This window comes from Zingiber officinale, chromosome 4B (assembly GCF_018446385.1).
Source record: "Zingiber officinale cultivar Zhangliang chromosome 4B, Zo_v1.1, whole genome shotgun sequence".
In the NCBI taxonomy this organism is placed as follows: Eukaryota; Viridiplantae; Streptophyta; class Magnoliopsida; order Zingiberales; family Zingiberaceae; genus Zingiber; species Zingiber officinale.
The window spans coordinates 116,434,855-116,447,383 of NC_055993.1; the positions used below are offsets into that span (position 1 = coordinate 116,434,855).

The following is a 12,529-nucleotide window of genomic DNA, read 5'->3' on the forward strand; positions in this document are numbered from 1 at the left end:
CAAATAAATTAAAAGTATTAAACTAAAATTATTTTAATGCCCTTTTCCCTCTCTTTATACCAACAGTTTCCGTGCACTCGCATCGCCCTCTTAAATATCATGATCCATCGATGAAGCACATTCCTCGAGACCAATTATTCGCGGCTCATGATTGTCCTTATCAGCATTAATCGTGCTCCGGAGGATCACTGCACCGTGCGGTCTCCTTTACCCTCCCTTCCTTCCCTTGAGGACACCTCACTCACCCACTCGCCCTCGCTCCGTCACTTGTCTCTCCTTCAGCTGGGACGTTTCAGCGCGAGGGAGGGTAGAGGAAATGGGCGGTCCGCTGGGGGCGATCATTGGGAGGTACCCGGCGGCGGCTGGGGTGGACGCGGAAGGACAGATCGGAGGAGGAGGAGGAAGTGGTAGTGACGGCGGGATCATCAGACACAACAGGAAGTGCAGAGATTTGGTGTTCCTCGTCATCTTTATTGCATTCTGGGTGGCTATGATCGTTAATTCCAGCTTCGGGTTCAACCAGGGCAACCCGCTCCGGTAAATTACGTGACTTTTCTCCTCCTTTTTTCTGCTTTGAGCCTCTCGCACGGTCATTTTTTTTTTTTTATCAAAAAGATGTCAGCTTTTGCCCTCTTTATATTTTATCCGTCATTTTCATTTTATAAAAATGCGTTTTTTTCTCGAAAGTTTCGTTTTGGGCTAAAATCGTCGCTTCCATGGCTTCTTAGATGTTCCTTTTCGCCCCGCGATTGGTTTTTTTTAGCTACATTATCTTTTTTTTTCGTCATATTTAAGTGTGAAGCCTGTGTGGAGAATGTTTAAGATGATAACATGTCGATTGAACAAAACTGATGCAGACTTACTTATAGTCTGGATTACAAAGGAAATGTTTGCGGGAACAGGCATGCGGATCCTGATTTGCGCGAACTGGACGTTAGGTATTGGCTTGATCCTAATCAGGTTTACTTGAGTGGTGTTAAGGAGAGTCGGTTCGATCTAGCTGATGCAAGGAGCATATGCTTGATGGAATGCCCTATTCCTTCAGAAGATGGTCTCAACTGGGTTTGCGATTACCCAGAGGGGGACATTCGCCTCTCTGTGGATGATTGGATTAACAGGGACTATGACTACTATGAATTTCTAACACCAGAAATGAGGAATACTTCTCTTCAGCTCCAAGGTCCATGCTATCCCATCATATTTCCAAGTGTGAATGGTAAGCAAGCTAGTTAATATCAAGTTTAAATTTTTATCTTTCATTGAGAGTCTATCTACTGTGATAGGAAATAAAGAAGTGGTTCCTTTCACCTTTTCTGGCCTTTATTTCTTGTGCATTGTATTAGATTTCTGTGAACTGAGTTGAAAATTAGTGATCTATCTCTGCCGCATCATTTGTCATCACCAGCAGTATATTAGATGTCCTTTAAATGATTTTATGTTGTAATTGCATGGTTTCTTTCTCTAAATACTGTCATCAAATGACTTGATCTTGGTTTACGCATAGGGCTATAATTTAACAGAACATTGGTGAACAAGTTTGGTGCTCAGTTTGATGAGAGTTCATTAGTGAGCTTGGTTTGTTGATGCTCATCAACATACTCATGAACACTTTACAAATAAACTTATGTATTAACTTATCTAAATCTTTATTATGAATTTGTTTCTCTATTTTTATTCAAATAAATAAACATATGGTAATCTATATTTTTTCACAATTTTAATTTGTCAATAATATGGAAAAGATTACAAAATAATATAAGGTTCACAAACTAGATCAATCTAATGTTGTTGGTTGAGCTTGATAAAAAGCTCTTTAATAAACAAACTTGAACAGTCTCAATAAGAAAATGAATAAAGTGGAACGTGTTAAACCTTAGTGTGGGTTGGCTCGTTTAGACGCTCATTTACCCATCATGACCAATAATTTGTATGCTGCAGATTCAATTTTATCACTGCCATGATTACATGAAGACATCACTTTTGTGTATTTGTCCACTGAATTATTTTTTTATGACTTCAGTGCACTGGAGCTGTCAGTTTATCGTACGTGCATCAAATGTTTCATTGAAGCATTGGCAGCAGATGGGCGGTGTTAACATTGATGAGAACATAATTATAGATAAAACTATTCACAAAACAATCAATTCCCCATCATCTGTTTTAAAGGTTGGTGAGAGAGCAATAACTTTGTATCTATACTTTTCAAATATTCCTTAAGTTCTAAGTTTTTGTAATTGATCAATAAATAAGAATATCCTTACTGGATAAATGCTGTTCTATAATCATTCTAACTTTGTTACAGTTGCGGTTTCTTAAAATTGTTTTGATCTGTTGTACATGTCATAAGATAATGTTGTATTTGAATGCTCCTGTTGCTTGCTTAGAAATTACTTTGATTTCTATATGATGGTTAAACCATGATGTGTTCTGTAAATAGAGATTTCCTTTCAGAAGTGAGATTCAACAATTATATTAGGTTGCATTCATATTGGATGTTGATGCCTTTTCATTGTCTTATAACCAAAATTACTTTGGTAGCCTATTGACATCAGTACCCATGAATATTTATTATATGCAGAGATATGTTGCAGATATAGGGAAAGCATGGCCCGTGTTAATTGTTTGTGGAGGAATTGTTCCACTCTTCTTGTCTGTTATCTGGCTACTGATGATACGCCATTTTGTTGCGGGAATGACTTGGATAACAGTGATTCTCTTCAATGCTCTTGTAATATCAGTTACAATGTTGTACTATGCAAAAGGTCAGATATGCAGTCTTGTCATGTTTGGTTTTGTATTGTGGGATGCTTGATCATGTAGAACTAGAGTCATAGAGATCAAATATGTCTAATGCAGACGTATTTGGCCCAAGCTGTCTACCATTGTCAAGAATCAAAATCTTGGAATTTATTTTCTTTATTTCATCTAGGCTATGATAATACATATAGATGCCACATTTACTCATATTGCACAAGGTGAATTTTGTCATGACCAATAAGCAAGAGACACTACTAATATTTAACTTTTTCAGCTGGATGGATTGGTGATGATGCCTTATCAGTTGTTATTGGCGAAAGTGATCCCTACATCCACATAAGTGGCCGGGTTAGTCTCAATCACTTAGAGCTAATGTTTTGACAATTATCTTCTAATTTCTCTAACTTACTGACTTAATGCAGGAAATAAATCATCTTCGTGTAGTAGCTATTCTTATGACGATAGTAATGATTATTGCCTTCCTATCTTCGATTGCAATTGTTCGCCGAATACTTATAGCAACATCTGTTTTGAAGGTATGCTGTTTCTCATAGATATAATTGAAATCTCATTTGGCAGTCTTTTCCTTTTGGTAATTTAGCTAGACATGGAATTATAATTTTGAGGGCACCTAAATTCCAACTATTTCTGTATAAATACTTCTGTAACCGTGTTAGTAGATAATAAACTTTTGAAATGAACTCACACAGCCTGGTTTTATTTGCACAACTTTTTTAGCTTCTATTACTCTAATAGAGAATTTTTCTGTTCACATTTTCTCCTTGCATCTCTAATACTTTGTGCTGAAAAATCTAATGTTTTGAGTTTATTTAGGTTGCAGCAAAAGTTATTGGGGAAGTTCAGGCTCTTATAATCTTCCCAATACTTCCATATGTTGTTCTTGCTATATTCTATATGTTCTGGTTTTCTGCTGCTCTTCATCTTTTCAGCTCGGGTCAGATACTCAAAAATGACTGTAGTGGCAATTGCTGTGCATTTGACCTAAAGTCCAACAAGGTCAATTGTGATAATTGTTGTGGCTATAGCATCCATTACACCCCACACATTGGAATTTCTATTCTTTTTCACTTATTTGGATGCTACTGGGCAACACAGTTTATCATTGCCTGTTCATCTACAGTCATTGCTGGATCAGTTGCCTCTTACTACTGGGCTCGTGGTGAGATATCGGTAAGTAAGCTCACATTTGAAGCTATTTGATGCTTAGGGTTCATATAGAATCTATGTAGCCTGCTTTTAAGCTTCCAGATTCCTTGGCTCTAAATTTACTCGTCATAAGCTCACATTTTGAAGCTATTTGATGCTTAGGGTTGATATAGAATTTATATAGCCTGTTTTTAAGATTCCAGATTCCTTAACTCTAAAATTTACTGGCCATGCACTCTTAATTTATCAGCCTGAATGTACTAAGATCGTGAAACCTTGATTTGCATGTTAAAAGTCTAGTAAGGAATGGAAATGATCATTGCCATCTTGGATTATTTCTTCTTCTTCATCCATCGTGCATGGATAGTCCTCAAATAACATGATACCCGGTACTGATAGATTGTAGTTATCATCATCATCGTGAAGTTGTGTCTGCCCTAGCTAATTGGGGTTCGCTACATGGATATTGTTCATCCATTCAGTTCTATACAACAACAACAACAACAACAACAACAACAACCAAGCCTTTTCCCACTAGGTGGGGTCGGCTGTATGAATCTTTTTACGCCATTGAGCTCTATCTCCTATTATATCATCATCTATATTTAAATAAATTTTATCTTGTTTTATTGTTGCTAACCAAGTCTTTTTTGGTCTTCCTCTTCCTCGTTTTATATGCATGTTTATCATAGTTTCACATCGCCTAACTGGAGCATTTATTGGTCGTCTAAGTACATGTCCGTACCATCTTAAACGTGTCTCTCTGAGTTTTTCCTCAATAGATGCAACTCCTACTTTCTCTCTAATGCTCTCATTTCTTATTTTGTCCATCCTCGTATGTCCACACATCCACCTTAACATCCTCATCTCTGCAACTCTCATCTTCTGCTCATGTGCTCGAGTCATAGCCCAACATTCAGCTCCATATAACATAGCAGGTCTAACTGCGATTTTATAGAACTTACATTTAAGTTTAAGAGATACTCGACGCTCCCCTCCATTTCACCCATCCTGCTTGTATTCTATGTAAGACATCTCTCTCAATTCCTCCATCATTTTGCAAAAATGATCCTAAATATTTAAATCTCTCTGTTCCGGGCAACTCGTCCTCTCCTATCTTAACAATTGTTTCATTACTTCTAATATTGCTAAACTTAAATTCCATATATTCTGTCTTTAATCTACTAAGCTTAAAACCTTTCCCTTCTAGTGTTTCCCTCTAAGATTCTAACATAGCATTTACTCCTTCACGTGTCTCATCTACCAAAATAATATCATCTGCAAACAACATACACCATGGTACTGTGTCTTGAATGTGCGCAGTTCGTCCATAATTAGTGAAAAAAGATAGGGACTTAGAGCTGATCCTTGATGTAACCCTATCTTTATTGGAAATGCTTCAGTTAATTATCATGTATATCCTTAATTAGTTCAATATATGCTTAGTCTAATACCTCTCTTTTCTAGAATTCTTCATATAATTTCTCGTGGGATTATATTATAAGCTTTTTCTAAGTCAATAGATACCATGTGTGGATCTTACTTTTGTTCTTGATACTTTTCAATTAGTTGCTTGACCATCCAAGTATGAATCCAAATTAATTTTCGATCACTGTGGTCTCTTTTCTGAATTTTTTTATATTATTTTTTCCCAAAATTTTATGGTATGACTCATTAGTTTAATACCCTATAGTTTATAAAATTTTGTACGTCTCCTTTATTCTTATATAAGGGAACTAGAATACTTACCTTTCATTGATTTTTTGTTTTCAATATCATGTTAAATAATTTTGTAAGCCATTCAATACCTTGTTTCCCTAAGCACTTCCATACCTCTATCGGAATATCATCCGGTCCAACGACTTTTCCATTGTCATCTCATTTAAAACTTGTTTTACTTCGAAGTTTGAATTCTACGATAAAAATTAAAATTTCGATGCTCATTTGACCTAATTAAATTTGTCACCTAAACCTTCATTAAAAAGTTGATGAAAATACCTCTTCCACCGCTCTTTTATTTCTTCATCGCTTACTAATACCCTATTACATTCATCTTTAATACATTTTATTTGGCTAAGATCTCTTGTTTTTCTTTCTCTCGCTTTAGCTATTCTATAAATATCTTTTTCCCCCTCTTTTGTATCCAATTTTTGATATAACTGTTCAAAAGTTTCATTTTTTGCTTCACTCACTACTTTCTTAGCTTCTTTCTTGGCTATTGTATATTTTTTTAAATTTTCCTCGTTCTTACAAATATATAATTCCTTATAAGCTATTCGTTTTTCCCTCACTTTCTCTTGTACTTTCTCATTCCACCACCAAGATTTTTTACTTAGCGGTGCATGCCCCTTTGACTCACCGAGGATACTCTTAACTACTATTTTCAACTTTGATACCATCTTATCCCATGTTGTATTAGAGTCATCGTATATTTCACCTAATGCTTGTACTTTTACCTTCTCTTTAAATATATGTTGCTTCCCATCCTTTAACTTCCACCACTTAATTCTAGGAATTGTATATATTTTCTTTCTATTGATACTATGTTTGAGGCGTATATCCAATACTACTACCCTATGTTGGGTAGTTAAGCTTTCTCCAGGGATGACTTTGCAATCTTTACAAATCTTTCTATCCTTCTTCCTAACTATAAGAAAGTCAATTTGCGATTTATTATTCCCACTTTTGAATGTGACTAAGTGTTCTTCTCTTTTCTTAAAAAATGTATTAGCTAATATAAGGTCATATGCTATCGCAAAATCTAATATAGTTTTCCCTTCCTCATTTCTCGTTCCAAACCCATAACTCCCATGTACTCTCTCATATTCCTCATTTTTTACTCCGACATGGCCATTTAGATCACCTCCTATTAAAATCCTTTCATTTGGTGGAATATTTTATAATATTTCATCTAAGTCCTCCCAAAACCTTAATTTGGTAGCTTCATCTAATCCTACTTGTGGTGCATATACGCTAATTATGTTAATAGTTTCTTTCGCCACTATTATCTTAAGAGTTATAATTCTATCCCCTTTTCTAACTACTCCTACAACTTCATCCTTTAACAAACTATCTACAATAATACCCACTCCATTTCTTGTTTTACTCTTTCCCGTGTACCATAACTTAAAACCCGAGTTCTCTATCATCTTTGCCTTCTCACCTGTCCATTTTGTCTCTTGTACACATAAAATATTAATTTTTCTCCTAATCATCATATCTACTACCTCCATTGATTTACCAGTGAGAGTTCCTATATTCCATGTTCCAAATCTTAGATTATTAGTTTTCCTATCATATTTGTTCTTATCTAACCTATGGTGTGAGAACTCTTGCCTATTTAACACTACACCCAAGTTCTCATGGAGATGTAGCGGTCCTTGCTGAGACGTTACAGTCGGACCCTGTAACGCGAACTCTTGCATATTTATCACTACACCCGAGTTCTGGAGATGTAGCGGTCCTTGCCGAGACGTTACAGTCGGACCCTGCAACGCGTTCCTTCCGGGGAACAACCTAGCATTAGCACAATAGTTTAATGGATTCATTCATGAAATTTTGCCATAGTTTGACGCTGGCTGGCAACCTAACGCAACCCTCCTCCTTTATCCGGGCTAGGGACCGGCCATGACTGGTCATCATGGGCGGAGTTCCATTCATTCAGTTCTATACAAGTTTATATTAATATTTAAACAATAACTTATTATTTTATTACATTAACTAAATTTTTCTTTGGTTTTCCTCTTTCATCCTCTCTCTAAAAGTTTCTAACCATAAAATATATTGGCTATCTTTGAATATATCCATTCCATCTTGACCTTTCCCCCTTATTTTATTATCTTTACGCCTAATTAATCTTGGATATTAACACTTTTTAATATATCCTTTAGTTTTACATTGTAGCATTCTTAGTTTTTGCCACCTTACTTTTTTTCTGTACTCATTACCTTGTAGCAAGGTTTAAAATTTCGACCCGTGCTGAGGTTTCGATTCCGGACCGAAACAATATAGTTTCGGTACCGTATCATGTCGTACCGATATAGTTTCGGTGTTTTTTAAATATAAAATATATTAATTAAAAAATAAAATATTTAACATAAATATTTAAAAAATAAACAATATAAAAAATAATCTTTAAAAAAAAGGAAAAGATATGAAAATAGATAATAAATAAATAAAATTTTTATGAGGGTTTAATAAAGTCTATTTAGATTATCTCTATCATAACTAGGAGTTGATTAAAATAATTAACCTAAGTTTAATTAAAAAATCCGAAATCCGACACCACTCGCGAGCTCACGCTACTTCGGCGGTGCCGCGGGGTTGCGCGACCCCTTAGCCATGGCCGCGAGGATCGCGTGACTCCTCCGGGGCGACCATGGTGGTCGTGCGACCCCTCTACAACGGTCACAAGGTCGCACAACGTCTGCGTGGCAGCAGAGAAAGGGTTATGCGACCCCTCTGCTGTTGTTGCGAGGCCTACCGACCCCTTCGCTGCGGCCACGGGGTCGCGCAACACATCGCAATTGTCGTGGGTCTGGTGTCGGGGCCGTGCTAACTCCTCCGCTGCAGCCACGGGGTCTCGCAACACGTCGCAGTTGTCGTGGGTCTGGTGCCGAGGTCGTGCCGGTGCCGATCGCCAAGCGGAACGAGATATTTCGCCCGTTTCGACCGTCTCGGCACGACACTTTAAAGCATGCCTTGAAGTAACTGAAAACATAAAATAAGTAAAGTATGTTGGGGTATGATGAGTTGTATGATAGTGGATAATTTTATCCTGATATAATAATAATTTCCACTTAACAACTCAAACATTTTAGAATATTTTTGCTGTTTTTGTATTTATTTATACTAGAGAATGCAGTTTCTTTTCTATCTAATTTTTTGCTTAGGGAGCAAGCATATAATTAATTTGTGAAGCTCACTCATTTACCCGAAATGCTTAAGCCCCTATTAACAATAGTCATCCATGATTAAATTTCATTGGTCCACAATTTTCCATGTCATACTAAACTAGGATTTCACAATCTCCTACATTTTAAACTTGACATACACCTCATCCTCAACCCTTTAAGTCGCTAGACAGTTTCATGTGATAATCAGTGATGGTCAACAACGCAGTTACTTTTACAAATTGGAACACTTCATCGTTTTTGAGACCGAGCATAATCACTTGTTAAATCAGAGAACTGACAATTAATGGTACTTCACTCACAAGCCTGGTAAACTCCCCTTGTTAATAGACTAAATTGGCATGTCTATGGATTTGTTAACTGTTTTTCCTGCCTTGGATAAATCTGAATATTGATTAATCTTTTTTATTGTTTTATTGTTTTTCTCCCATTCTTCTGTAATCCAAGTCATTAAAATTGGATGCAGCCAGAGATTCCATTTCTTCCTGTATTTTCTTCTATGAAGCGGCTCTTGCGATACAGTCTGGGATCGGTGGCGCTTGGCTCCGTCATTGTATCCGTTGTCGAATGGATCCGGTTTATACTTGAGGCTTTTCGGCGTAGGTTAAGACATACTGATCCTGCTCCAGCAACCTTCTTTGGAAAGTTCATGTCCTCTTCTTCACACTATTGCTTAGGATGCATCGATTGGACCATCAAGTCTGTGAATCGCAATGCATACATTATGGTAAGTTATGAGATAACTGCCTGAATCTTTTAACATGCATTCATGTGGCATTAGCTTTGTTTGCTGGACGTTGGACTAGTTTGGTTCATTCTGTTTCTAAAGTTAGCCTATTTTGACTTAGCATTTTTTGATAATCACATAATCACTAGACTTTTGTTTTATTTTATTGGACTGAAGGTTTTGTTCTATTATTTTCTTCTATATTTTTGGAAATAATGTATTTCTGAGGTGCATCTATTAGCTACCATTACCAGAATAATTAGCTGTATTTGTTTTTTTTTTTCCTTAAAGTATGTTTTAAGATTCCTCTTCCTAGGCCTAGACTCTCATGAGCCTTTAAGTTATATAATCGAATGTCATCTGTGTGCGAAAGACATTATTTTTTTTGCCCTCCATATACTTGGCTTAGGTATTACAAATCACATCGATCTAAAGTGACATGCCGTCTGTTTTCGTCCTCAAACAAAGATATATTAGGGTTCATAGTAGTGGAGTAGCTGTCCAAGTAAGAGAAAAGACTTGGATTATGTAGTTTAAGACGACATAAATTTAAATATGAAGATTATTTGAAGTGAATTAAAGATATTAACAATTGATGGATTCTTAGCTTTTTAATATACATTTTTATGTACTATTCTCTCTCTCTCTCTCTCACACACACACGCGCGCGCGAGGTGCATTCCTTGTCTGAGGTGGGGGTGACGACAAGCTTAAACTCTCCCACTAGCGCCGTTATACAGAATATAAGAGTTGGTAGTTTTCTTGATCATGAATTCTAATATTGAAATTCTAGCAACCATATGAACTTGAAAAAGAATCATGTACAGGATTTAGTTAACATCAGATTTTACAGAAGAAATAAATTAAATGAAAATAGATGATGAACAAAATTAAATGTGACTTGAATGCAACGGAATCACCATCGTCTCAGTGTTGTCCATGCAATCCGATCCTGAGAAGAAGAACAACACTAAGCCCCTGACCTTTAGTTGGAAGCTCTTTGATCTAGCTTGCTTACTACTAGATTGAGCAATTGATAGATTATTATATGGTTAGTTGACAGGTGTTGAGTTTGAATCCTTGTCTTGACAAATTCAACCAATTTAGGGGAAAAATATATGGAGTCTACTTTAAATAAAATGGGAGGGGTATTAATTTGCTTCCTGTCAAGATTTCTGTTCAAATATTTTTCATTTATAAGAAGCAAAAGTAAATCATGGAGGTGCCACTGTGGCAGTACACACAGGTAAGTCTTAACATGTTCGATAAAGTTTCAAGTTTCTTTCCACGTATTGCTAACCTTTTTACTTCTATCACAGATTGCTATCACAGGAAAAGGATTTAGCAGAGCTTCGGTGATTGCCACTGGTTTGATCATGAATAACATTTTACGCATAGGAAAGGTCAATGTCATCGGAGATGTCATTCTTTACCTCGGAAAGTTATGTGTTAGCCTCTTCTGTGCATTATTTGCATTCCTTATGCTGGATACCTACAAATACAAATCTTCTCATAACAAGATCTCATCCCCTCTATTCCCTGTTCTGGTAAGGTTTTAATAAAGTGCCTTTCCTTCAGAAATTTTACTCGTGTTTCTTTGCCTTTTGTCGAGAGAAAGGAGTTTTAGTGTAATGGTAAAGTTATTATCGTATGATCCTGTGGTCACGGATTCAAGTCACGAAAACAATCTTTCGCAATGTAGGATAAGATTGCGTACATCCAATGTGATCTGACCCTTCAAGAACTGGTACCGGACTGTTATTTTCTTTGCCTTTTATCGAGAAAAACTACACTGGTTTCTTTTTTTTTTTGTAAATTCTTTCTTATCAATGCAACTCCACAGATCCCAGGCGTACTTCGGACATGATTGCATTTTTCATGCAGGTAACTTGGGGACTTGGTTACATAGTAGCAACTCTCTTTTTTGCGGTCGTCGAGATGTCGATAGATACTATCATACTCTCCTTCTGCCAAGATACAGAAGAACATCAAGGAACTGCTCAGTGCGCGCCACTTCTGCTCATAGAAACACTAGATGGCCAAGGAGAAATGCAGAGACTAACACAAGGCCCTTAAGTGACTCCCTCTCTCCCTCCCTCTTCTGTGTATCGAAAAGCATCAATAGTTTCTGATGCTTACTCTAATTTTGTTGTTACCGTGACATTTCATTAATGTTATCGATGTGTGTTCTGTGATAAGCCGATAACATGTTTGTATCAATCATCCAAGGGATGTGGTTTTGCAGCTCTAAAACAACTGAGTCTTTTGCTAGAGTTTATGATGATTGCAAACAGCTTTATGTATATTCTCATCCAATTCTTCCTCTGTAGTTTGTTAATATTTCACTTAACTCTATTTTTTTTCAAGATTTCATTTGAGTTCATCAAATGACATTTAATACCAGTAGAGTATGTATATGATTTTTTTTTAATAATTTAGGTGTTTAGATTTCGTTGGATGAATCTCGAAAATAGACTACCTTCTCTCTTATTTGTTTCATGGTTTGTTTATGAGCAGTGTTGTCAAAATTGAGAGTTTAGATAAAATTATTAGAGCAATCATAAAATCAGATCGTAAAATCGTAAAATTTTAGATCATATTTTAAATCAATTTTAAAAGAAATATGATATATTTTTTTAATTGATCATTAAATATTTTAATTTAAATTATAACATAAATCTACATATAGAACATTTTAATTTATATAATCATATACTACTCATATTAAATTTTTAAACAGTCAAATACTTATCATGAAAATACAACATAAACATAAATTCAAATCTAAATCATATTAAATTTTTAAACAGTCAAATATTTATCATGAAAATACAACATAAACATAAATTCAAATCTAAATTTAAATCTAAAGATAAATAAAACACAAGATAACAAATTAATATAAATCATTCATAGACAACTACAAATTTAAAATTATCCCAAAACGATATCATTTTGTCCAAAA

The 12,529-nt window shown here is 35.7% G+C and overlaps 1 protein-coding gene across 1 annotated transcript; it reads left to right on the forward strand.

Moving 5' to 3' along the window:
• The first annotated feature begins 232 nt into the window (after positions 1-232).
• On the forward strand, positions 233-11,867 carry LOC121976146 (choline transporter protein 1-like). The gene is made up of 10 exons (XM_042528164.1): positions 233-537; positions 858-1,216; positions 2,021-2,166; positions 2,579-2,762; positions 3,032-3,105; positions 3,180-3,293; positions 3,592-3,948; positions 9,304-9,564; positions 10,884-11,111; positions 11,449-11,867. Exons 1-10 carry the CDS (start codon positions 317-319, stop codon positions 11,638-11,640), a joined length of 2,136 nt encoding a protein of 711 aa, XP_042384098.1. The 5' UTR covers positions 233-316; the 3' UTR covers positions 11,641-11,867.
• The last annotated feature ends 662 nt before the right edge of the window (positions 11,868-12,529 follow it).